The 26,349-nt window shown below is 41.9% G+C and overlaps 1 protein-coding gene across 4 annotated transcripts in view; it reads right to left on the reverse strand.

Annotated features, from left to right (window-relative positions):
* The window catches only part of GOLGA4 (golgin A4), a 97,046-nt gene extending 72,006 nt beyond the window's left edge, over positions 1–25,040 (reverse strand). For 2 of the 4 annotated variants that reach the window (XM_066245687.1, XM_066245684.1), the window contains exons 1-4: positions 24,383–25,040; positions 14,163–14,252; positions 5,657–5,755; positions 1,770–1,835 (exon numbers count right to left, since the gene is read on the reverse strand). In XM_066245687.1, coding sequence (XP_066101784.1) covers positions 1,770–1,835; positions 5,657–5,755; positions 14,163–14,252; positions 24,383–24,454 — 327 coding nt within the window. In that variant the 5' untranslated portion in view covers positions 24,455–25,040. The remainder of the gene's footprint in view (positions 1–1,769; positions 1,836–5,656; positions 5,756–14,162; positions 14,253–24,382) is intronic. The other 2 variants (XM_066245686.1, XM_066245688.1) reach the window with 2 other exon arrangements.
* Positions 25,041–26,349: the final 1,309 nt, after the last annotated feature.

Here is a 26,349-nt window from a genome sequence, read left to right on the forward strand (position 1 = left end):
TAGCTTGGTACTTGAGCATCAGCCCTAGAAGGGCTGCCAGGTAGATCCCGGTAGGGGCACTGGGGGAGTGTGTCTCACTGTCTCCTCTCCTCTCACTCAAAAAAAATAAAAGTTAACTGCATTTGACAGAAAATTTTCTGAAATACATACTTTTAAGCCTTCTTAAATAAGGACAATGAGTAATCCTTTATGATAATGTCCCTGCCATAATCACTATATTGTGTGCCACAACTATTGATATATACAAGATGTTCTGCCCAGTAATAAGGGGTCCCAGGCAGGTATGCCTATGAACTCCTACACTTGCTTTCACCATCTCTTCCAGCTTGATGTCAAGTCCAGTTTCCTGCTGCTGTCAAGTGGCCCCACCATAGTAAGCATCCCATCCCCTTTATGGACACACACAGTCCCTAACTTGCTAACAACCAACACCCAACTTGTCAGAAATCTGTTTAAAAGTAAACAGACTTAAGTGAAAGCATCTCCTTGTTATGAGAATTAAATCAGCCCATATATATACAGTGGTTAATAATTCCTGATATAGAGTAAATAGTAAATACTATCTTCTTATTTTTTCGGAAAATATTTTTGGAGGTTTTTTTTATAGAAAGTTCAAAGCCTTTAGTGAGCTTAATTCTTGAATCTCACCCATGTTCACTATTTAATTAAAACTTAAATCTCTCCCAAATTTGTTATAAAGCTGGCTATCATTCATTCTACTTTTTATATTCACATGGAATAGTCTTTGTAGATTATTCCATGAGAAGGAAAAAAGCATTCTAAATAACATTCCCTAATGATCCGTGGATCTGTCCAGTATCAATCAGACCGGTGCCTCAGTGTTTCACCCTTACCTCATGGCACTAACAGAAAATGATGTATTTGTAGAAGACTCGGGATTAACTGGGGATGCTGCTCAGGGGCAGAGTCACAGGCCCAGGGACCCAGACGATGGCCACAGCCTTGTCGGCCTCCCTGACAGGAACAAGGCTCTCAGCTCACAGGTAACCTTCCCATGGAGTTTAGAGAGCTGTAATTTATACATTTGCTAGACAATATTTTAGAATGTTTAGTCTACATAATATAGTTCATAAATCATTTAGCTCATAAATTATATACATTCATGCTCCAGATTCACAGAATTAGAAATGTTATTTCCCTACATTAGAGGCTGCTGAGAACAGCCAGGTTACTGATAATAATCATCACTAAAGCCAAAGTAAACGAAGGTTCATTTCAGACACTGCTATCATTATATTTTTAATGAACTTCTTTCTTTCTTTTTTGGAAGGATTCAAAAGAATGCTACTGAGCCCCCATCTCCAAGTAACTTTTGAATATCAAAGATAACCTAAATCCTCTAGTAGAAAAATATTCTATATTAACACATTTAAGAGCAAACCCTAAAAGAAATTCCATTTCCTTCATATTCCCCTTTCAAAGTATACAAATTAACATGCCTTTCAATATGACTTTCTCTATTTTTTTTTTTTACCCCTATAAAGTCAAATACTTTTCAAAGGGTATTCTCTTTACCACCATTACTTCTTTAAGTGGGTAATAATAGACTCTTACACGACTATTGTTACACAAAAGCCACTTTCATTTCAAACTATTTTCCAAGAAACCATCAACAAACCTGGATTTACCATACATATGTTCAAATGTTTGAACATCACTGGTCCAATGTAAAGTCGAATGCTAGTAACACAGGTTGACCAACATTCTGAAATGACTTACTATATTTTCAAATAAAATTAGTAACAGACCTGAGGAGTCACTGGTTCACTTCCATTAACACTGTCGGGAGATTTGGGGGCTTGGATTGATGCATTCTAAGAAAAAGAAAGAAACATCATGAAGGAAAAGGAACAAAAAACTAAAGTTTTAAAACCATTAAGAACAAAGGACAAGTACCAAGACCTATTAGACACATTTATCAAACAAAATTAGTAACTGTTCACTTATTAGAATGTTTTCATGCAAGGCAAAACTAGTATGGTAAGCATTTTAGAAAATTTATTTTGCTGTAATGTATGTAATAAATAGCAAAGATTAGTATGTAGCAAAATTTATTTCAAGCTAATCACATATCTTTCCCATTATAATGTCCCCAGTTTTTCCCCCAGGACAAAAGTAACATAAGGGTTTCAATTAGCAAAACTCATTCAAATAGAAAACTATCCACAGAAAGAAGTAATATCAATAGTTCCCTACAATAAAAGAATATTCAAATTTAAGTTATTTGGGCTAAGCTCTGAAAAATATCTTGGTAACAAGAAGTAGAAATGCTTCGTTCATTTGAAGCCAACAGGAGAAATGACATTGTTATGACAACTTTGAGAAAAACTTAATCTTATTCCACATGTGAAAGTTTTTATTTTGTCCTGTTAGTATGACAAATGCTCTAAGAATCATGATAATGGATGAGACTCTGAAACTCAGAATTCTATATTGCCTCCATAATACACTGTCTAACTGAAATTAGAGCTTTAGAAGTAGCTCATGATAAATAACTTCCATATTTTAAACAAAAGCATTTGACCAAATACTAGCTACTATGTTTCAGTTACTTGGTGTATAAATAGTACATTTCCCCTACAACTCTATAGCTAACCAAGAAAACGTCAAATATCTGACCTTACATATTCTAAATTTTAAGTGGAGAATGCTGTTCAGCTTTGCAAAAGTGTTTTCAAATTCTTGAGCTCTCATTAGGTATTTGACACTAAGAAATTACTAATTTTTAGGTATGATAAATGTATTGTTGTTATACATTATTAGTCTTTATCTTTTAGAAATATATACCAAAATATTTAGATGCAATAACATTTCTGAGATTTGCTTCAAATAATCCAATGGAGATAGAATGGGGGTAAGCTGCACATATGGGGAGGGTGGCAGGGGCATGGTTAGGAGAGAGGGGGAAGGGATTCCCCAAAAAATAGCCATGACTTATGAATTGTTGACACTGGTAATGGATACTGGAGGAGGGGGGAGAATTCTTATATCTATTAATACTATTTCCACTTTTGCAATATATTTAACATTTTCCCTAATAGAAATTTAAATACCTTCTCCCTCTAACATGAAAAGAGTTATCAAATGTTATCAGTCCAAGGCATATTCTTAAAGTTACATAGGAGAGAAAGGCTAGGGGAACATAGGAACTAACTTTTATTATCCTGATCTCTGCCGTTTCAAAGAATTAAAAGTTATATACATTGCTTATATTTGTGTAATATCCTAAATAATGCTTTCTAGCCCTAAAAATATACTACATACTACAAAATAATAAGTTTAAAAAACATAGGGATCAACAAATCTCTCAGCCAGTCAGGATATTGAAAATTAATAGTTAAATTATATTTTTAAAAAAGGGCCCTGGCTATGTTGGTTCAGTGGATAAAGCATCGACCTGGCATGCAGAAGTCCTGGGTTCAATCCCTGGTCAGGGCACACATGAGAAGTGACCGTCTCCCTCTCTCCCTTCTCTCTCTCTTCCTCTTTCGCAGCCAGTGGCTCGACTGGTTCAAGCACATCAGCCCAGGGTGCTAAAGATGGTTCCATGGAGCCTCTGCCTCAAGTGCTAAAAATAGGTCAGTTGCGAGCATGGCCCCAGAAGAGCTGAGTATTGGCCCAGACAGGTTGCCCGGTGGATCCCGGTCAGGGCACATGTGGGAGTCTATCTCCTCTCCTTTCACTTGGAAAAAGAAGATGAAGAAAAGAAAAAAATGAAAGAAAGAAAAAAAGCACACACAGGTTCTCTGCCAGGTTTGTTTTCATTTATGTTTTGCTCAATCTTTTAACAACTCTTTATTGAGAGCTAAGTACCAAGGATACAGCAATTTTTAGAGTTTACGTATCCTTACCCTTACAAGGTAAAGAGGGACAAATACATGGTGCCAGGAAATGATTTCACTTGGCATGATGAGCACACAAAAAAAATCTAAACCAAGGCAAAGTCAGTAGCTGGTGAACTTGTAATGTAATGATTTAGGCCCCTGCTAAATTTTTATTCTTCCGGAGGTTATGCTGTGGTTTCCCTTTGTTACGTGGCAAAACATAAGTTTTTATCTGAACAAAACAATTTAAAATAATGTTTGAAAGACTTTAAGTCTTCTTAACTTACTTTTAAAGCCTCCATTTAAAAAATACTAGTGTTTATTTCTCACAAAAGGATAGGACTCAATACAAATTTTCTGAACTTACAGAAGTGGGCCAAAGATAAGCTCTCTTTACTTAAGTCTATTACTACTATATGAAGTGTAAAGCAGTATCATTTTATTTTTAAATAAGTTGGTAAGTTATCTTTAATTGGGACTCCTGTGCCTCTCTCAAATCAGTTTTGAAAATAGTGAGGCATTACTTATAGCAAGAACCACGGAGAGAACTCCTTCCCTGGGATCCCAGCTAAGGCATCACCAGAACTCTGAGCTGTTTTCTTTTCTAAAACCAAAGTTAGAATGTAGTTTAGGATTGCTTGTGGCTATATACAAACCAAGTCTTTAATGGCTGCGTGGATTAAGTACAGAAATGTTCTAATTTCATCATCAGCTACTTAATAAGTTAAACCAATTCTCCTTGTTTAAAAAAACCTCAATCCCCGTTCAATGTCCAATTTAACACTGAAAGCTATTCTTACTGAGAAAATATCTCTAAATTTTAATTCACTAAATTAAGAAATTAGATACTTTAGGGGGAAAAGTCCACTTTCCCAAAGTGAAATTATATGCAAAATTCAAAACTGTATGAACTCAGTCAGTTGAAAATTAATGAGGCCCTGACCAGTTGGCTCAGTGGATAGAGCATTGGCCCAGCACATAGACATCCTGGGTTGAATCCCCGTTCAGGGCACACATGAGAAGCCACCATCTGCTTCTCTTGCTCTCCCTCTCTCCCTTCTCTTTCTCTTCTCTTGCAGCCAGTGGCTCAACTGGTTCGAGCGTCAGCCCTGGGCACTGAGGATAGCTTGTTCGGTCTGAGCATTGGCCTCAGGCACTGAGGATAGCTCGGTTGACTCGAGCATTGGCCCCAGATGGGGTTGCTGGGTAGATCTTAGGCGGGGCACTTATGGGACTCTGTCTATCTCCCCCTCCTCTCACTTAAAAAAGAGAGAAAGAGAGAGAGAGAGAAAGAGAAAGAAAGAAAACTAATGAGATAATTATTTCCTTTCATATATTTAATACACAGAAAACTGGTATTCTCCCAAAATAAGATGTAATTATCTGTTACAGTAAAATCAACCTACCTATTCAATGTTTTTATGGATTTATATAAAATGCATTTTTTCCTAAAAATGTAAGTCACATCAAAATATTCTTGTCCTCCTACCAAACATATCTAACAATGCTTACCTTTTTAAATAAATGAGTCAACACTGACTGAAACTGAAGAGTTTAGACTTAGTGAAGGTAATCTTCACTATATTAATCAAAACAGTGTTATTTTGTTGCTGTTAAAAAGCTACCAGAAAACACACCAGCCATAAGAATTCAGCAATTAACCTCTGATTTTTTAGAGCAGGGTTAGCAACAGGGCACTGAAGAAGCTTCGAGAGATGGTAAGTGACAAGCAACATGAGATTTGCTTCTAGAATTACGGAATGACTTTGCTTCCCCACACAGGGAATGCAGAAAGCGGTGGAAGGACTCACCACACTGTCAGTCTGTGTTTTAGGCTCTTTTGAGGAGTCCAAAGCAAAGATAGTATACTCAGAGAGAAAAGCAGGCTCGGCTATCATCCCGGCTAGTAGCTGTCTCATTCAGTGTAACAAGCAGATGTATAAAAATAAAACAAATGATGAAAAACAAATCATAAGGTCATGTTGCAGAGTGTTCTCACCACACAGCATGCACAACACGGTAAGGGCCTTGCACCACCACCACCACTGCCGCCGCCACCATCACTCCACCTCCAAAACATGTAATAAGTTGCTGGGAAAGGTCAGCAATGGAGATAAATTGAACTGTTTAGGATCTCAAGGCCCAACTTTAAACAACTTGCTTATTGCTATATAAATAATATATGCAACAGGTACCACAGCACAAAGCGTGTCTGCCAGTTTGGAGTAAGAGTCTAGACCAGCCTGACCTGTGGTAGCACAGTGGGTAGGTGTCGAGCTGGAATGCTAAGGTCACTGGCTCGAAGCCCCGGGCTTGCTCCGTCAGGCACAGGTGAGAAGCAACTATGGGTTGATGGTCCCCGCTCTTCCCCTCCACCCACCCCCACCTTTCTCCCACTCACTCTCTCTTCTCTCTAAAATCAATAAATAAAATCTTTAAAAATTAAATAAAATGAAATGAAATAAAGAATCTATACCATAGGAACAATACATAGTACAGAACACAAAGCTGCAGCATAATATAAACATGGAGCTATTCACTTTTATACATTCAAACAGGTAGCATGGAGACTTCCGGGAGTATAAAACCCATAAAACTTTAAATAATCATTTATTTGTACTGATATAAAAAAGTAACTTTCTCAAATATGTACAGAAGAAACTTTTGAAATTGAAATTTGTAAGTTTTAAGGATATTCTGCTAGTTCTTTTGATTCTTTTCTGTGCTTCAGTTTTCTTTCAGAACTGTATACTACACACCAAAATACTAATAATCATAAATAAGACATGTACAAGATTATAATTAAAATGAACTTCTTGATGGTGGAAGTTACACAAATATACACGTGATAAAACGACATGGAAATACACACAAACATGAGTACATATAAAACAGGTGAAATCTGACTAAGTTCTGAGGATGTCACACAATTTTCCAATGTCGATTTTCTTGTTTTCATAGTTAGTGTACCATCGCTTTCCACTATGGTAAAAAGGTGTCATCTAATGCAAATCAAAACTACAATGAGATACCACCTCACCCCTGTTAGATTAGCTATTATCAACAAGACGGGTAATAGTAAATGTTGGAGAGGCTGCAGAGAAAAGGGAACTCTCATCCACTGTTGATGGGACTGTAAAGTAGTACAACCATTATGGAGGAAAGTATGGTGGTTCCTCAAAAAACTGCAAATAGAACTACCTTATGACCCAGCAATCCCTCTACTGGGTATATACCCCAAAACCTCAGAATCATTGATACGTAAAGACACATGTAGCCCCATGTTCATTGCAGCACTGTTCACAGTGGCCAAGACATGGAAACAACCAAAAAGCCCTTCAATAGAAGACTGGATAAAGAAGATGTGGCACATATACACTATGGAATACTACTCAGCCATAAGAAATGATGACATCAGATCATTTACAGCAAAATGGTGGGATCTTGATAACATTATATGGAGTGAAATAAGTAAATCAGAAAAAAACAAGAACTACATGATTCCATACATTGGTGGAACATAAAAACGAGACTAAGAGACATGGACAAGAGAGTGGTGGTTACCAGGGGTGGGGGGAGGGAGGACACAGGAGGGAGGGAGGGAGAGAGTTAGGGGGAGGGGGAGGGGCACAGAGAAAACTAGACATAGGGTGACGGAGGACAATCTGACTCTGGGTGAGGGGTATGCAACATAATTTAATGACAAGATAACCTAGACATGTTTTCTTTGAATATATGTACCCTGAATTATTAATGTCATCCCATCAACATTAATAAAAATTTATAATAAAAAAAAAAAGGTGTCATCTTTGGGAGAAACTTGGTAAAGGGGATACCAGGCCTACCTAAAATAATTTTTATAACCTGGGAATCTATGATTATTTCAAAATACTTTAAAAAACAAATCTTTTGAAATATTGAGCAGCTAATGTATGTTATTATGTATTTTATGTGATGTATATTGCAATGAAGAACTTATATCAGAAAATACATATCTGCAGAAGCTTAAGAACCTACACTTTTCATCTCAGTACTTTGGAGTGAAGGACACTAACTAGGGCCCTCACTGCCTCTGCATCTGGTGGACACCATCGAATAGACAGGGCAAACATTTTTAAGTCCTTTTTTATGTTACCTGGTACTCTTTGGGTCGGACTCAAGAACTGACTTTCTACTAACTACGAAAATTTAGTATTAGTCCTAAAATATACTATATGTCTGCTTGGCTCTAGGGAATCATCCAACCCAAGTTTCTACTCTTGCTGAAAATCTACTCTCCTGGGAACTCAGGTCAAGCTTCGAATGAGTATTATTTTAAATTAAAGGCTGTAGAAATTCAGTTTTCTTCGGCTTTCAAAGCTAATTTTTTAAATGAAGTCACTCTTGCCCTGGCCGGTTGGCTCAGCGGTAGAGCGTCGGCCTGGCATGCGGGGGACCCGGGTTCGATTCCCGGCCAGGGCACATAAGGAGAAGCGCCCATTTGCTTCTCCACCCCCACCCCCCACCTTCCTCTCTGTCTCTCTCTTCCCCTCCCGCAGCCAAGGCTCCATTGGAGCAAAGATGGCCTGGGCGCTGGGGATGGCTCCTTGGCCTCTGCCCCAGGCGCTAGAGTGGCTCTGGTCGTGGCAGAGCGACCCCCCAGAGGGGCAAAGCACCACCCCCTGGTGGGCAGAGCATCGCCCCTGGTGGGCGTGCCGGGTGGATCCTGGTCGGGCGCATGCGGGAGTCTGTCTGACTGTCTCTCCCCGTTTCCAGCTTCAGAAAAATACAAAATAAATAAATAAATAAATAAATAAATAAATAAATGAAGTCACTCTTGCCCACACAAAAAAATAAGTTAAAACTGCCCATTTAAGAGCATATTTGACTGGAACACTGAGGTCACCAGTCTGAAACCCTGGGCTTGACCAGTCAAGGCACATATGGGAGTTGATGCTTCCTGTTCCTCCCCCCTTCTCTCTGTCTCTCTCTCTCTCTTTCTCTCTCTCCTCTCCAAAATGAATAGCGTTAAAAAAAAAAAACAACAAAACACATTAACAGTACAGAAAAAACATGTTGACCAAACATTTCATAAAAAGGAGATGACAATTTACACTCTGGCCACATAGAAAAGCAAAGTACAGCATATCAAAATTAGTTTCTGGCTCTGGCCAGTTGGCTCAGCAGTAGGGCATAGGCCTGGGGCACGGATATCCCAGATTCGATTCCTCATCAGAGCACACAGGAGAAGTGACCATCTGCTTCTCCACCTCTCTCCCTCTGCTTTCTCTCTCTCTTTTTCTCTCTCTCTTCCCCTCCCACAGCCATGGCCTGATTGTTTGGAGTAGTTGGCCTCAGGCACTGAGGATGACTCCCTGGAGCCTCTGGTACTAAAAATAGATCAGTTGCTGAGCAACATCCCTAGATGTGCAGAGCATCAACTAAGTAGGGGGCATACAGAGTGGATACCAGTGGGAGCGCATTCAGGAGCCTGTCTCTGTCTCCCCTCCTCTCACTTAAAAAAAAATTAGTTTCCACTAAAAGCTACTGCAAAGCCCAAGGAGCTTTTCTCTCCACTTGTCCTTGTCAAACTTGCTTCTTACCTCTGTGAAAGTCTCACCAGCATCAATTCTCAAATATTTTCAATAAAATTCAATCTCAACTCAATCTTCCTTATTGTTCAAATTCTAATCCAAATCAACTGTGTAGTTCCTACCTAAAAACCCCTATCAGCCTGACCAGGCGGTGGCACAGTGGATAGAGCATTGAACTGGGATGCCGAGGACCCAGGTTCGAGACCCCGAGGTCGCCAGCTTGAGAGTGGGTTCATCTGGTTTGAGCAAAAGCTCACCAGCTTGGACCCAAGGTCACTGGCTCGAGCAAGGGGTTACTCAGTCTGCTACAGCCCCACGGTCAAGGCACATGTGAGAAAGCAATCAATGAACAACTAAGGTGTCGCAACGAAAAACTGATGACTGATGCTCCTCATCTCTCTCCATTCCTATCTGTCTGTCCCTATCTATCCCTCTCTCTGACTCTCTCTTTGTCTCTATAAAAACAACAACAACAAAAAAAACTATCAGATGTGTGTTGAAAACTTTCACTCTATCTTCCATGTCTCTCACTCTTGGAAAAAAATGGTTTTTTTTCTTAATTTCTTTCTCCCTGTGTTTTGAGTGGGATTACTAACTATTCTTTCTGAATTCCATAATTTTCTCTTGAAGTGGGACCAGTCTGAGTTTTGTTTTGATTTATATTTTTATATACTTTTGCTTTCATTTGTAGCATTTCTATATATTTGGTTCTTTTTCATACCTACCTAGTCTAGTTTTGTTTTGGCCTGTTTTTTCCCACTATTTTCTGTTCTTCTTAAGAAAATTATTACTTCATTTATCTTACTAAAATTATTTGTTTGAAAGTCTTTTCCAAATTGCTCTATTATTTTAACTCCACATAGTGTAAACTTGTACCCCAATTCCTGTTTGATTTTGTGTTTGTCTGATAGCTTGTTTTAAGTGAGGGGAGGAGAGAGTTGAGACAAACTCCCGCATGGGCCCTAACCAGGATCCACCTGGCAACCCCCATCGAAACAGCTGAGCTATTTTTAATGTTTGAGGGTGAAGTTCAGACCAATCAAGCTATCCTCAGCGCCCGGGGCTGACACTCAAACCAATCAAGCCACTGGCGAGAGAGAAAAAGCCAGAGAAGGGGGAGAAGGAGGGGAAGAGAAGCAGATGGTCACTTCTCTTTGTGTGCCCTGACCCCCTGACCGGGAATTGAACCCAGGACATCCATATGCTGGGCCAACGCTCTATCCACTGAGCCAGCCAGCTAATTTCTGTTTCTATTAGCTGCCTTCTTAGCATTTGTTTTAGAATTTTCATTTACATGCTTGTTTTGAGAAGGTATAATCTTTCTCCTTCCTTCTATGTTCCTTCTTCCTTATCCAATCTGACTCCCCGGGCTCCAGGTTGGGTTTCCTGACCCATAGCAATACCCAGGTTATCACAGGCTCAATCACTTAGCCAAGGTGAGGTTTGGTTCCATTCTTGATCCTGAGGCCTCCCTAGGGACAGAAGCTTCTTATAACGGGCCACAGAGAGTTCTAGTCAGCAGTTAGCAAAAGATTTTTTTCAACCTCCCTTCACCAGTGCTGGGAGCCCCACTGTAGCTCTTAGCTGTAGCCCTAAATCTAACTCTGGCAGCATAGAACCCTCCCATCTTTCTTAGCCAAAGTTCAAAGAGGAAATGAAGCCCTAAAGTTCAAAGGCATCCTGCTAGCATCCACTGTAGGCACTGAATTAATGTGTCTCCTATGAATTAAAGTATCTCCTAGGACGGAAGAGACCCTAAAAAATTTAGTATCAAAACATACTCTTTTGATTTAATTAAACTCATTCCATTCATTTTGCAACAATGTATACTACCTTAAGTACTTGTGAAGTACTTGCCTTAATATACTCTGCAGAAGATACAAGAATAAAATTGCAGCAGTAGCAGGTAAGGAAATATGCAGTACAGAAAATGGTAAACATTTTTAATCAAATTCAAGACCACAACCTAAGGCCTTATTTTGTCTATATGGATATTTATACTATCATATATATATAGCATCCTTAAACAAATAAGCAAAAAAGGACCAAATGTCTTTCACAAGCCCTAAACACCATGAAAAGACCAAGGGTATATAAAGGTGGGGGGAAAATGTCTATCAAGCCAGAAAACCAGGAAAGTTGTAATACATACTCAAGGAATTTTTGTGAAGTCCCAGAGCACCTGAGACTTGAAATAAGTCATCAAAGATCAATTTGCCACACCATTTCTGAGAATGCTCAGCACACTCAACAAAAAAAAAGAAACAAAAGTTGGTGCCTCAAAATGATCAACAAATCTTTAGCTGACTAACAGAGAAAAAATATTAAAAGGGAGAAGACTCATATTACTCACATCAGGAACGAAAAAAGGGGAAATTACTACCACATTCACAGAATTAAAAAGGATTATAAGGCAATACTATGAATGACTGTCTGACAACTAACTAGGTAACCTGAATGACACACACACGTTCCCAGAAAGACACAAATTACCAAAACCGACTTGGGAAAAAATAGAAAATCTCAACAGAGCTATAAAAAGTAAAGATACTGCCTGACCAGGCGGTGGCACAGTAGTAGATAGAGCGTTGGACTGGGATGCGGAAGGATCCAGGTTCAAACCCCAAGGTCGCCAGCTTGAGTGCAGGCTCATCTGGTTTGAGCAAAAAGCTCACCAGCTTGGACCCAAGGTCGCTGGCTCCAGCAAGGGGTTACTCGGTCTGCTGAAGGCCCGCGGTCAAGGCACATATGAGAAAGCAATCAATGAACAACTAAGAAGTCGCAACGCGCAACGAGAAACTAATGATTGACGCTTCTCATCTCTCTCCGTTCCTGTCTGTCTGTCCCTGTCTATCTCTGCCTCTGTAAAAAAAAAAGTAAAGATACTGAATTAGAATCAAAACACCTACCACAGCCTGACCAGGCGGTGGTACAGTGGATAGAGCGTCGGGCTGGGATGCGGAGGACCCAGGTTCGAGACCCCAAGGTTGCCAGCTTGAGTGCAGGCTCATCTGGTTTGAGTAAAGCTCACCAGCTTGGACCCAAGGTTGCTAGCTCGAGCAAGGGGACACCCGGTCTGCTGAAGGCCCACGGTCAAGGCACATATGAGAAAGCAATCAATGAACAACTAAGGTGTCACAACGAAAAACTGATGATTGATGCTTCTCATATCTCTCCGTTCCTGTCTGTCCGTCCCTATCTATCCCTCTCTCTGACTCTCTCTGTCTCTGTAAGAAAACAAAAAACAAGACAAAACAAAACAAAAAACACCTATCGCACAGAAAAGCCCAGGCTCAGATGGCTTCATTGTAAATTATACCAAGCATTTCAAGAATTAATACTCATCTTTACAAAGTCTTCCCCCAAAATATGAGGGAACAATTCCCAACTCATTTATGAGGCCACTATCTTCCTTTTTTTATTATTATTATTTATTTATTCATTTTAGAGGAGAGAGAGAGAGATTGAGAGAGAGAGAGACAGACAGACAGAAGGGGGGGAGGAGCAGGAAGCTTCAACTCCCATATGTGCCTTGACCGTACAAGCCCAGGGTTTTGAACCGGCGACCTCAGCATTTTCAGGTCAACGCTTTATCCACTGCGCCAACACAGGTCAGGCTGCCACTATCTTCCTGATACAAAAACCAGACACGACAGAAAGAGAGAGAGAACTGCAGGCCACTATCTCTTCTGAATACAGACACAAACATACTTTAAAAAAAAGAAAAACTAGCAAATCAAATCCAGTAATATAAGATTATACCTCATGAACAAGCAGGATGTATCCCAGGAATGGCTGAAGTAAAAAGACTAACAAGGATGTGGGGCAATGGCAACTCTGATAAACTAGTGAGAAGGCAAAGTTTTACAACTTTTCTGAACAACAATGGTCATTATCTTCTAACATGTCAAAAGGCTGAATACGCTCTGACTCAGTCATTCTACTCTTAAGTACAGAGCAAAAGAAATGCAGGTACTTGTGTGCCAAAAGAAATGTACAATACTGCTACAGCAGCACAATGCATACAGCCAAAGACTGAAGACAACGCAAATGTTTAACTGTAATGTTTACAATAGAAAGTATACTTAAGTGGTACTATATATAGAAGGAAAGAAACAAATAACAAAAAGTCCGGATGATGGTAACCTTTTGGGAGGACAGGGGGAGGCAGCGCTCAGCTGCTGACGCTGTTCCTTTTCTAGACCTGGGTGGGGTTACATGGGGATTTACTTCCTAATAACACACTGATTTGTGCATTTATATTTTACCTTCTTTTCTATTATCTATGTCAAACTTCACGGAAAGATAAAAGTTGAAAAAAATCTAATCTGAGCTATGGTCTCAGCTGCAAATCATGAGGAATCAGTACAGTTACATTAGTTTCCAATTACTAGCTTGGAACTATAGGACTTCTCCCCAAATAATATGACTGAAGAAACTGAACAACTTGTTATCAAATTATTCTGAAAACATTAAATATTAAATACAGAGTACACTATTCTCTCAAATTAAGGTTCTCAAAGAAAACGCTTTACAAAAAACATAACTACTATTTGCAAAAAATAAAAAAATTATGTTACTAATAAAAATAATAACTAAGAATTAAATAATTTTGAAAAGCATTTTTAAGATTTAAATAGCTGACCTGTCAAAATAACATTCCATTGTTATCAACAGTAGCATTACATTATCGATTAATAAGCTTCTTGGGAGAGGGTTAGTGAAGAGGAAATTCTAGACTTACCTCTCTATTGGGTGTACCTTCTTCAAGTTGCTCTGTAAATGAAGACGTCCTGCTCCTGGTTCCTGTTGGCGTTGAAGAATTGGAGAAAGCCTAGATTTAAAAATTATTGCACAAATTAGAAAGACTAAATGTGCTGGGTAGTCATTCTCTTGATTCATGACCAAAGAACCCAGCAAAAGAAAAAAGAGCAAATATATGAAAAACAGAGAAAGATAACTAAAACATAATAGAGTTAGGACACCCAGGCTACCTACTGGGTCCTTGACCTGAATCTGCTACAAACTAAAACTAAAAACTTAGCTAAACTAAGTTTTTGAGGGCTGTGTGTACTCATTCCTATTGTGATGGTAAAATAAGACAATAGTACTAGGACTCTGGTTGGTAAACTACAGCTTGCAAGCCACATGCAGCTCTTTGGCCCCTTGAGTGTGGCTCTTCCACAAAATACCACATGCGGGCGCTACCTCGATAAGGAATGTACCTACCTATATAGTTTAAGTTTAAAAAATTTAGCTCTCAAAAGAAATTTCAATTGTTGTACTGTTGATATTTGGCTCAGCTGACTAATGAGTTTGCCCGACCACTGGGCTAGGGGAAATTAAAACCAGCTGAGAAGTATATAAACACTCTTTGTATTAATTTTGCAACTTTCCTATAAATCAAAATTGTTTCAACGTAAGAAGTTCATTTAAAAAAATAATAATAAGGTTGTCAAGTCAACCTTATTATTTTTAAATTTTATTTATTAACTTTACAGAAAGAGGAGAAAGGGGTAAGGGGAGCAAGAAGTATCAACTCATAGTTGCTTCACTTTAGTTGTTCATTCATTGCTTGTCGTGTGTGCCTTGACTTGGCAAGCCTAGCGTTTCCAACTGGCGACCTCAGCATTTCCAGGTCAATGCTTTATCCACTGAGCCACCACAGGCCAGGCAGGTTGTCAATTCAATCTTTAAAGTGTCTTCCAGCTCTAATACTCAATACTATGAAGTGCACAGGTAAGCATCTCTCTGGTAAAGGGCCTTATTGTGAGCCTACCTTACACACCACAGCTAGATACTGAGAAGCCAGTCCATATGGTTCTATAAAGGAGAGACAGCCTGACTCTTAAAATCCTCAAGATAAAGGGCCCCAAATTTAAACTAGGAGTCTGAGGCCTAATTAAGTGAGTTATAAATAGTCCAAAATGTATAGAGCCAAAACTTCAGGATCTTTCCCTGAAGCTAATGCAAAGTCAGTGAATGTAAACTATAATTGAAAAATAAATTTTTAAAAATCCAATCAATGGGCCCTGGCCGGTTGGCTCAGTGGTAGAGCGTCAGCCTGGTGTGCAGAAGTCCCGGGTTCGATTCCTGGCCAGGGCACACAGGAGAAGCGCCCATCTGCTTCTCCACCCCTCCCCCTCTCCTTCCTCTCTGTCTCTCTCTTCCCCTCCCGCAGCCGAAGCTCCATTGGAGCAAAGATGGCCCAGGCACTGGGGATGGCTCCTTGGCCTCTGCCTCAGGCGCTAGAGTGGCTCTGGTCCCAACAGAGCGACGCCCCGGAGGGGCAGAGCATCGGCCCCTGGTGGGCGTGCCGGGTGGATCCCGGTCGGGCGCATGCGGGAGTCTGTCTGACTGTCTCTCCCCGTTTCCAGCTTCAGAAAAATACAAAAAAAAAAAAAAAAATCCAATAAATGGTGCTGGGACAAATGGCCATCCATATGAGGGAACAGACACCACTCAGACCCTCACTTCGTACTTCAGCTATATTAAAGATTTACACAATCTTTAAAAATTAAAATATAAAAGAAAATATGAGAGATTATTTTTATGTCAAAAACAGAAATCAAAAGGAACAATTTTATTGGGAAGAAGGGGAAAACATCAAGAAAATATAGCAGCCTGACCAGGCAGTGGCGCAGTGGATAGAGCGTCGGACTGGGATGTGGAGGACCCAGGTTCAAGACCCCAAGGTCGCCATCTTGAGTGTGGGCTCATCTGGTTTGAGCAAGGCTCACCAGCTTGAGCCCAAGGTCACTGGCTTGATCAAGGGGTCACTCAGTCTGCTCTAGCACCCCGGTCAAGGCACATATGAGAAAGCAATCAATGAACAACTAAGGAACCACAACGAAGAATTGATGTTTCTCATCTCTCTCCATTCCTGTCTGTCTGTCCCTATTTGTCCCTCTCTCTGACTCTCTCTGTCTCTGCCACAAAACCAGATAATAAAAAGAAAATATGGCAAAAATTTAATATCCTGCCTGACCAGGCGGTGGCGCAGTGGATAGAGCGTCGGACTGGGATGCGGAAGTACCCAGGTTCGAGACTCCGAGGTCGCGCGCGGGCTCATGTGGTTTGAGCAAAGAGCTCGCCAGCTTGGACCCAAGGTCGCTGGCTCCAGCAAGGGGTTACTCAGTCTGCTGAAGGCCCACGGTCAAGGCACATGTGAGAAAGCAATCAATGAACAACTAAGAAGTTGCGGCGCGCAACGAGAAACTGATGATTGATGCTTCTCATCTCTCTCTGTTCCTGTCTGTCTGTCCCTGTCTATCTCTGCCTCTGTAAAAAAAAAAAAAAAAAAAAAATTTAATATCCTTTTTTTCTAAACAGCTCTAACAAGTCCATAAGTTGGAACTAAGAAAACTTACTGACCCAGTCTTCTTTGCACCTAGGGCCGCTGATCTGGGCTCCACCAATGAACACACCCACATGAGACTCTGAGTCATAAGTGAGTGATGTGAGGAAATAAACATGCAGAATTCAAGTCCATCAGCTGACAAGCGTGGAGACAGCCTTACGCAGGCACCGCCCAGTGCCTGCGCAGTGAGGCCCAACGCTGCGCCCAGCTGACCCAGCAGCACACTCCTCCCAGTGCAGTCCTCCCAGTATGACTGGCCATAGCAGTCAGCCCAGACTTGCAGGCTGTCCTGGAAACTCCGGAAGTTACAAGCTATTCTTTTTTCTTTCTTTTTTTAATATTTTATTCATTCATTTTGGAGAGAAGAGAGAGAAAGAAAAGGGGGAGGAGCAGGAAGCATCAACTTCCATATGTGCCTTGACCCGGCAAGCCCAGGGTTTCAAACTGGTAACCTCAGCGTTCCATGTCTATGCTTTATCCACTGCACCACCATCGGTCAGGCCCAACTATTCTTTAATAAATTCTTTTTCTGCTTAACTAGCTAGACTGAGTTCTGTTGCTTAAAACTAAGTATTCCAACACACATATAACTTTTAAAAGATGAACCAGGAAGTCAATAGGTAATAGAATTAGCTATATGCAGAAGTTACCCTCAGGAATAAGATATCTTTTCCCAGGATTAAAACAGAAACAGTAAGGTCTTAAAATTTGAAACAAGAAAACAATTGAATGTGAAATAAAGCTAAAGCTGTATCAATGTCTTAAATATCTAGAAAATGTATGACTAGATGTCAATATTGTGCTTAGAAAATGGGGGCGGAAAGCAGTCACTGGACTGTGTTTATGCAGGACTGAGACTAAACCGCTAATGTTCAGAGCACTTCAGAAATAGTTTTCACTGGTTGAGAGAAATTCAGTAAGCCCTTCCCACACCTAGAGCCATGGACTTCCATCCAGGCCAGCTTCAAAGGTTATAGACACTTCAAGCCCTGGCCTGGTCCGATAGCTCAGTTGGTTAGAGCGTCATCCCAAAGCAAAGGTTGTAGACACTTCAAAGGCTACTGCTGTGAGAGGGAGGAGCTCCACGCCTATCTACTTTTCAAGTTAAATGTAATACCTCCTTTAATAAATGGGCCACTGAGCAGGGCAAAAAAGATAGGAAAGTAATTAGAAAAGTACTACTAGGCTACAATAGCCCTTAACCAAACCTCTCTGCTGTGATTCCATCATCGCCAAGTAATCTTTGGGCTAAGAATTCAGCTTTCTGCTCTCCAATTGCCCAGAAAGGGCTATTCTAGAGTGACCTTCCAGTCACTTGAAAAGTATACCCTCACTGTGAATTTTTTAAAAGGTCACTGTGTCTTTTTACCTTGGCCTCCCAGTTTTGGATAAATGGCAAAATCAAATGTTGGGGTTTATAAATTTGAAGACTAGGTTCTAAAACACATTGTCCTCAGAAAGGTAGTACTACCTGGCAAGGTTTGGCCTGATAACTTGAAAGTTTTCCTCTGGAGTTGCAAGAGTACAGATCACAGGAGAGAAGGCATGGGACTACCAAGCATAAAACATGCATAAAAGCCTGAACACCGGTGGTACAGTGGACAGAGCATCGACCTGGGACTCTGAGGACCCAGGTTCAAAACCCCGAGGTTGCCAGCTTGAGTGCGGGCTCATCTGGCTTGAGTGCAGGCTCACCAGCTTGAGTACAGGGTTGCCAGCTTGAGCGTGGAGTCATAGACACAATCCCATGGTCACTGGCTTGAGCCCAAGGATGCTGGCTTGAGCAAGGGGTCATCGGCTTGGCTGGAGCCCCCTGGTCAAGGCACGTATGAGAAGCAATCAATGAATAACTAAGGTTATACAACTACAGGTGATGCTTCTCATCTCTCGCCCTTCCTGTCCGTCTGTCCGTGTGTCTCTCGCACTAAAAAAAGAAAAAAGCATAAAAAACTAACTGTACTTGAGCATATAGCCCAAAATCCTGGATCTTTAATAGGCTATCCTCACTTCAAAGTATAAAAGGATTGAGAATCCTTCAAAATAAACTTGGTCTAATTAATTCTCATAGCCAGGAGAATTCTGAGACAGATTTCTAAGCTATTTGTCAAGAAACCTGATGGCTGTATCAAAGTTCACAATTAATATTTTTATTGCCAACTGACTGATGATTATTATCATGAGACCAAAAGCCCCAATTTCAGTATAAGAAAAATCATTTAGTCACGGCAGTATACAGAGTTCTAAAATGACCCCAAGTGACCCTTGCCTTGTGAATCTAATACCACTCCCCTGATTAGCTGACCTTACATAGAAATAGGGATTTTGCAGGTATATTTAAGGCATAATCAGTTGACTATGAATTAATCAAAAGGAGATCAGGCTGGATGGGTCAAACCTGATCACACAACCCTTCAAATATGAGTGCAGAGGCTGAGGCAGAAAAAGAGACCCATTCCCGCCGCCTGAGGAAAGCCAAGTGCCAACGGGCCAGGCACTTCGGGCAGCTCTTAGGAGCCGAAAGTGGTTCCTTTCAACAACCAGCAAGAAATAAGGACCTCAGTCCTAGAACCACAAAGGACTAAATTCTACCACAACCATGTGAGCGTGGAAGCGAAGCCTAACCTCCAGATGAGAACAGTCTGGATGACACCTTGATCTTAGCCTTCCAAGATCCTGAGCAGAGAACCCTGTCACGCTATGCCAGACTTGTGACATACAGGTTGTGAAATATTAACTGGGTTATTAGGCACTAAGGTTATGATAATTGGTTATGCAACATTAGAAAAGTAACACAGCCCTGGCCGGCTGGCTCAGTGGTACAGCATTACCCCGGCGTGCGGGTGTCTCGGGTTCAATTACTGGTCAGAGCACACAGGAGAAGAGACCATGTGCTTCTCCACCCCTCTCCCTCCCTCTTCTCCCCCCTCCCACCCAGCCATGGCTCAATTGGTTTGAATGCATCAGCCCCGGGCAGTGGGGCTCAGTGGACCCTCTACGTCAGGCACTAAAAAAGAACAGCTGATTGCAAGGATAGCCCCAGACAGGCAGAGCAACAGCCACGGGCAGGGGTTGCCACGTGGATCCCGGCTGAGGTGCATGCCGGAGTCCGTCTCTCTATCTCCCCTCCTCTCATTTGGAAAAGAAGGGGGGGGGGAAGAAAGAAAGAAAAATACAGTGATCTTTAGGAATAATAAGGCTTGTACGCCTTGTCAATATATACCATGACTTTTCATTATCCCTCAAAACTCGACTCAGATGTCACCCAGACTAACCCTCTCCAGAAACACCTTCTTCTATGCAGCAGCAACACCCTGAGAACACTACCACCATGTCTCTCAACCCCATGGCACAGAGACTACATCTACCCTTTCATGCAAATACAACACCCAGCAGAGCATCTTAGCAGGCTCTGTTAAATAAACAAGTGCTCTATAATTACAAATGCTTTCAAATACTTTATCTCTTTTGATCCTCACAAGCAATCTGAAAGGTAAGCAGGGCAGATAGTATCATCCCCAATTTCCTGATGAGAAAACACGAAGCTCAGAATGCTTGTCCAGGTCGCATATTGCAAGATCGGGGCTGGCAACAGGTCTTCGGATACCCTGACCCACTTCCCCAATATTCTTTACATCACTGTTTCTCAAGTGTTTTTTACCAACCACTGGGACTCACAGTTAAAATTAAAAGAAAAAAAAAATGCCTGGCTAGGTAGCTCAGATGGTTAGAGAATCACCTCAATATGCCAAGGTTTCAGGTAGGATCCCTGGGCAGGACACATACAAGAAAACAACCAATAAACGTATAAATAAGTGGAACAAAAAATATATAAACAGAAAAATTAAAAGAAATCATTTCATACACAGACACCTCTAAAACAAAAGTTTTATAGAGCCTTAATCTTTATGACATAAGATGCCATATTTTCTGACCTAATTTATTCTTTCATTGAAAGAGAAAAAAAAAAGCTAATCCCAACCCACTTGTTTTCACTATTAAAAAAGAAACTTAGGGTATACAAAAAACTTATCCAGAATGACTAATAAGATTTTATTTTTAAGGAAAAGAAGGCCCTGGCCAGTTGGCTTAGTGGTACAGTGTTGACCCGGCATGTGGAAGTCCCAGGTTCAATTCCCAGTCAGGGCACACAAGAGAGGCAACCATCTGCTTCTCCCCCTCCCATCTTCACCTCCCACAGCCATGACTCGATGGATTCAAGTACATCAGCCCTTGGTGCTAAGCATGGCTCCCTCGAGCCTCTGCCTCAGGCGCTAAAAATAGCTGTTTGCCAGTGACCCTAGATGGGCAGAGCATCAGCTCGAGATTGGGATTGCTGGATGGATCCTGGTCAGGGCCCAAGTAGAGTCTGTCTCTGTATCTCCCCTAGTCTCACTTTAAAAAACAACAATAGAGGGGCTAAAAATAAATGCAAAGAAATAAAAAAGAGAGAAAGAAAAAAACTAGAAATTTTCTAAAATCAAGGTAAAAGGAGAATATTCAAAGTCAGGTTAACTACCAATGAAGAAAGGTTTGGAATTAGACTTCTCATCTGCAACACAGATAAGGAAGAAACACGTACAATCATTTGAGGGAATATTTTCAACCTAGACCAAGAACAAATAAATCCACTTGAGTGGGACAAAGGCCTTTCACACCCTATTAAATTCTTGAGGGCATGGTGCCTTCAACACAATATTTGTACTAAAAATGAAGAAATAATAATACCGTATACAAATTCAAGAGCCGTTGCTTAATTAAGAAAACAAGAATTTGTGTAATCTGTTGCAAAAGGATTGTCATCCAAAAAGTTTTTTGGTTTTGTTTTTTAATTCAAGCGTGAAATAAATCCTTAACTCTGAGAGCAATAATCCAGAAGTACTCATCCCTAAAGGGTTCTGTACAGATAAAAATCTGAGACCAGAAGGGAATCCAGTTTCTATCAGTTGTTGATCAGTAATGATTTCCTTTTGCATTCTGGATAAATATACATATTACCAAAGATGAATGTTTTAAATCTTTTGTACACAAAGTGATTTTTATTTGATCCAGATACACTGTATTATCAGAGACACCAACCTATCAAAACTGGGAACTCTAATGTGTTAGCTTCTAACTAGCTCTTTACTATTATTTTAAAAACAACCTCCCTTTGCTAATGCATAAAAGCAATTCATTTCCATGAAGAAAAACTAAACATTACAAAAAAAAAAAAAAAAGAATACTCATCTCACCAGCACCTTTGAGCATATCCTTCTTAAACTATATCCGCTGTCTGTATAAATATACTGATATACATATTTTTCCCACAAAACTGAGATCACGTGCTGCTTTTTAATCTGTACTCATAAAACAAGTATCTTTGTGTGTTACTAATACTTTTCTGTAGGTTCTAACACTAGCTGTGTGACATTAGGCAGCTTACTTCTTTGAGTCTCACTCCTTCATCTATAAAAGACTATCTCAGCCCTAGCCGGGTGGCTCAGCAGATAAAGTGTGGATCTGGTGCACTGAGATGGAGGCTCCATTCCTCTGGTCATGTAAGAGAAGCAATCAATGAGTACACAATGAATACACAAGAGGAGCAAAGAGTTGATGCTTCTCTTTTTCCCTTCCTTCCTCCTGTTTCCTCTCTCTCCCTCCCTCCCTTTCTCTCACTTTCTCTCTCCCCCCCCCAATCAATGGAAAGAATTTTTTAAAAGATTATCTACTTTGTAGTTTTATGCACAATTAAATAAAATAACCCATGTAAAATAATAAACAAAATACATGGCACATAGTAAGAACACAATAAATTCTGGCATTTTTAAAGGCTACATAATTTAACTGTTGACTACCTGATACAACTTTCCATTTCTGTTGAAAATTATTAGTCAATTTTCATCTATTAAAAAACAATGAAATGAAAATCCATGTGGCTAAATCTTTTACACATTCCCAAGTGTTAATAAATGTCTCACATTCACTAACAATAATAGTAAAGGGCCACTTCCCCACATGCTTTGTTTCTTAAATAACTGTGCTTTGTAAAGTAAGAAAAAAGCCTGCAGTAAATGGTATGAAAAGTAAAATACATATTTACTATTTAAATTTTAGTCACTGTAGAATTATGCACCTGAAATCTGTATAGTTTTGTTGAAGTGTCGCCACAGTAAATTCAATAAAAAGGGGGGGAGTAAATAAATACACTTGGAATTGAAAAAAATAAAATAAATTTTAGTCGCTATTTACATTTTACAGGGGAGAATGAATGAACAAGCCTTCAAGGTCATGTTGCAGTGTATTTCAAGCACTGTTTACCTCCAAACCAGCTTTAAGTTTAAGAGGACAACTTCATTTTAACAGATCTGAACAAATTCAATGCAACAGTTGTTTAATGCCTGTCAATTAGATGTTTAAAAGTTATCTAAATGTTATGTTAAAAATGTATTAGAGGCCTGACCTGTGGTGGCGCAGTGGATAAAGCGTCGACCTGGAAATGCTGAGGTCGCCGGTTCAAAACCCTGGGCTTGCCTGGTCAAGGCACATATGGGAGTTGATGCTTCCAGCTCCTCCCCCCTTCTCTCTCTCTGTCTCTCTCTCCTCTCTCTCCCTCTCTGTCTCTCTCCTCTCTAAAAATAAGTAAAGTAAAAATGTATTAGAAATGCCAAATTAGTCAAAACTCAGCCTTCCCTGTAAAAACTAAAATTAAGAGGAAGATGTGCTCAATCTGTTGATTCAGAAAGGCTGAGAGAAAACAGCGGAAACTCTCATCTTCACTGTAGACTAGACCACAAGACCACGTGCTGCCAGCATGAAAACACTCTCATTGGTGCTTAGGAGAGGGTTTCTTTAATTAACACGCCCCCCTCCCTTTTCCAGGAAACTCATTTCCTGAAGCAACAGTACTCGCGAAAAATAAACGTAACAAGGCTCTTGAAGAAGGAAAAGCTGGGATGTGGACAGGCACAAGCCCGGCCGGCCTCAGAGTTATCAGCCCCCCTCCGCCGCCTGCACCGGATCAACCAAGTTATGCGAAGTGGCTAACTCGTGACAGCCTCGGGCGCTGGACACCGGCCACACCGCCACCCCTTTCAGGTCTCAGCGCTCCAGCAAGCAGTCTGGCCTGCAATGGCTCGACTGCGGCCCTCGCCCCTGGACAAGGGTTTGGAATCAGACTTCTATCTGGGTCCTGCGGGATGCTGGCCCCTCGGTACTCAATCGCGGGTCGGGGATAGGGGCGGGGACGTCATTCAAAAGGTCAGACGTTACAAGGGACCCAGGTTTTCCTGAGCTGGGAACTCGGCTGGACGGGAGAATCTTCGAGATGGGTCAGAACATGGCATCTTATTCTCGAGCCGGGGTCCGGCATTAGGGAAACCTCTAACAGAGATCAGCTGTCACTGCGGATCGGCCACCCCCATCCACTCTCCTGAACGGAGTCCTGGGATGAGGGACCGGGGTCAGGACTGATGGAGGACCTGGGCGAACTAGAGCTCATTCGCAGTCCGGGGCTAGGGGGGGCATCCTCGGGTCAGAGGTCAAGGGTCACGTTAGAACTTCTCCTCTCTGCCCCGGAGCCGGTGTCCAGGGGTGTCGGAACCAGGGGAGAGCGGCAGCCATAGTACCTGGGTCGAGGCCAGCGCCTGCTGGAGCTGCTGCTGCTCCTCTCTGATCTTTTGCTTCAGTTTCGTGAACATGGCGCAGCGCGGGGGGTCCTGAGTATGAATGAGACCTGAGGGGCGAGTGCCCGGGGAGACCCAGCCGCGGCAGCGACGGCGGCTTCTCTACACCAGGGACGGCGGGGACCGGGCCTCGCCGCCTTCTCCTTGGGCTCGGGGGCCGATCGGGACTCTCGTCCTGTGGGTGTCGGCGTCGCCGCCGCCGCGTCTCTTTCTTCTGGGTGCCACTGTTTGGCCTCGGCCCCCCATCCAGCCCCGGCGGCGGCGGCGGCGGCGACAACGGCAGCAGGTGAACCGTGTGGCAAAGGCGCCTGCGCCGCTTACGTGGAGCTAGCCTAGGGAGCTCTACGGAGCGCCGTAGGGGACAGCGCGAGGTCGGGCCAGCACATGCGCGCTCGGTGTCGCTCCCGGACGCCGGAGTGTGGAAGGAGACGCAGGCTGCTGCGCTGCGCACACCCACGGCGTGCAGAGATGCGCTCAGAGCCCCGGCCGGAGCGTGTCTGAGCACTGCTGGGCGTGCACCCGGGCTTCGGCACTGCGAAGGAAGACGGGGAGGATGCTACTAATGCTGAGCGTGGAAAAACTGGCGGGCCCACAGCGAAGACCCGCGTGTGTGAACATGGGGGTGGGAGAAGGGGAGATCAGAGACCCTGCCGTGGGCTCTGAAGCACAGTGTACTTTTGTTAGGTATTTGTGCATAGGATTTTGTTATCTTCAGTGCCTAGCACTCCTACTGCTCCCCAGAAGAGAGAGAGCCTGACACTAGGCTCCTAGGGTCCAAATGTTTCAGAATGATATTGGAAGATCTCAATCATTTGGACATCTGCCCAGTGGGGGGATTCAAATAATTTAACAACTAGGTCTCTGCCCTTGACCTGGGGGCTACAGCAGAGTGAGTGACCGCTTGCTCAAGCCAGAGACCTTGGGCTCAAGCCAGCGACCAGCGTAGCCGGATGAGCCCACGCTCAAGCCCATGACCCCGTGGCCAACCAGGCGACCTCAGGGTTTCGAACCTGGGTCCTCCGTGTCTGTCAAGTTCTCCTAGTTTACCTTCTATCTGCAATGGAAATTAAATTGAAAATAAAGATAGGAAAGGCTTTAAAGAAAAGGTTTCAGCCTGACCAGGTGGTAGTGCAGTGGATAGAGCTTTGGACTGGGACACAGAGGACCCAGGTTTGAAACTCTGATGAGCGCAGCCTTATCTGGTTTGAGCAAGGTTCACCAGCTTGAGCCCAAGGTCGCTGGCTTGAGCAAAGGGTCACTCATTATGCTGTAGACCCCTACCCCCACCCCCCACCCCAGGTCAAGGCACATGGGAGAAAGCAATCAATGAACAACTAAGGTGCTGTAACAAAGAATTGATGCTTCTCTTATCTCCCTTCCTAGCTGTCCCTCTCTCTGACTCTCTCTGACTCTCTTTCTGTCTCGGTCTAAAGAAGAAGAAGAAGAAGAAGAAGAAAAGAAAGTAAACTAGGAGAAACTGAGGGACTACCTTATTATTGCTACTGCCCATGTTTCACAAAAAGGCACACACACACAAAAAAAGTGCATAAAAAATAACTTTCCCAAAGTCATCTAATCTCAGAGACAGAACTGGAAACTGAGCACAGGCCTCCTGGCTCTTGTCCTGGTCTCCCACTGTATCTGTTTAACACTTCCTTTTCTTCTCTAAGACACACCCTGCTCAATTTTTGGAAGTGGCTCTATTTAATTTTTAACAGTTCTATGATTGTTTATGCTACATGACCTAGGGCTGTTTACACAGCTGATTACTCAACAATTTAATGAAAAGAATCATTTGACTGGAAAACCCAACACTGCACTGAGGGAAAAAAAATCTTACTTCAAGCTTGAGGCCTCTTGGGAATCCAAGGGTTGATGAAATGGAGGTGAGAAGGTGGTAAATTCCTTGC

Source organism: Saccopteryx bilineata, chromosome 10, assembly GCF_036850765.1.
Source record: "Saccopteryx bilineata isolate mSacBil1 chromosome 10, mSacBil1_pri_phased_curated, whole genome shotgun sequence".
NCBI lineage: Eukaryota > Metazoa > Chordata > Mammalia > Chiroptera > Emballonuridae > Saccopteryx > Saccopteryx bilineata.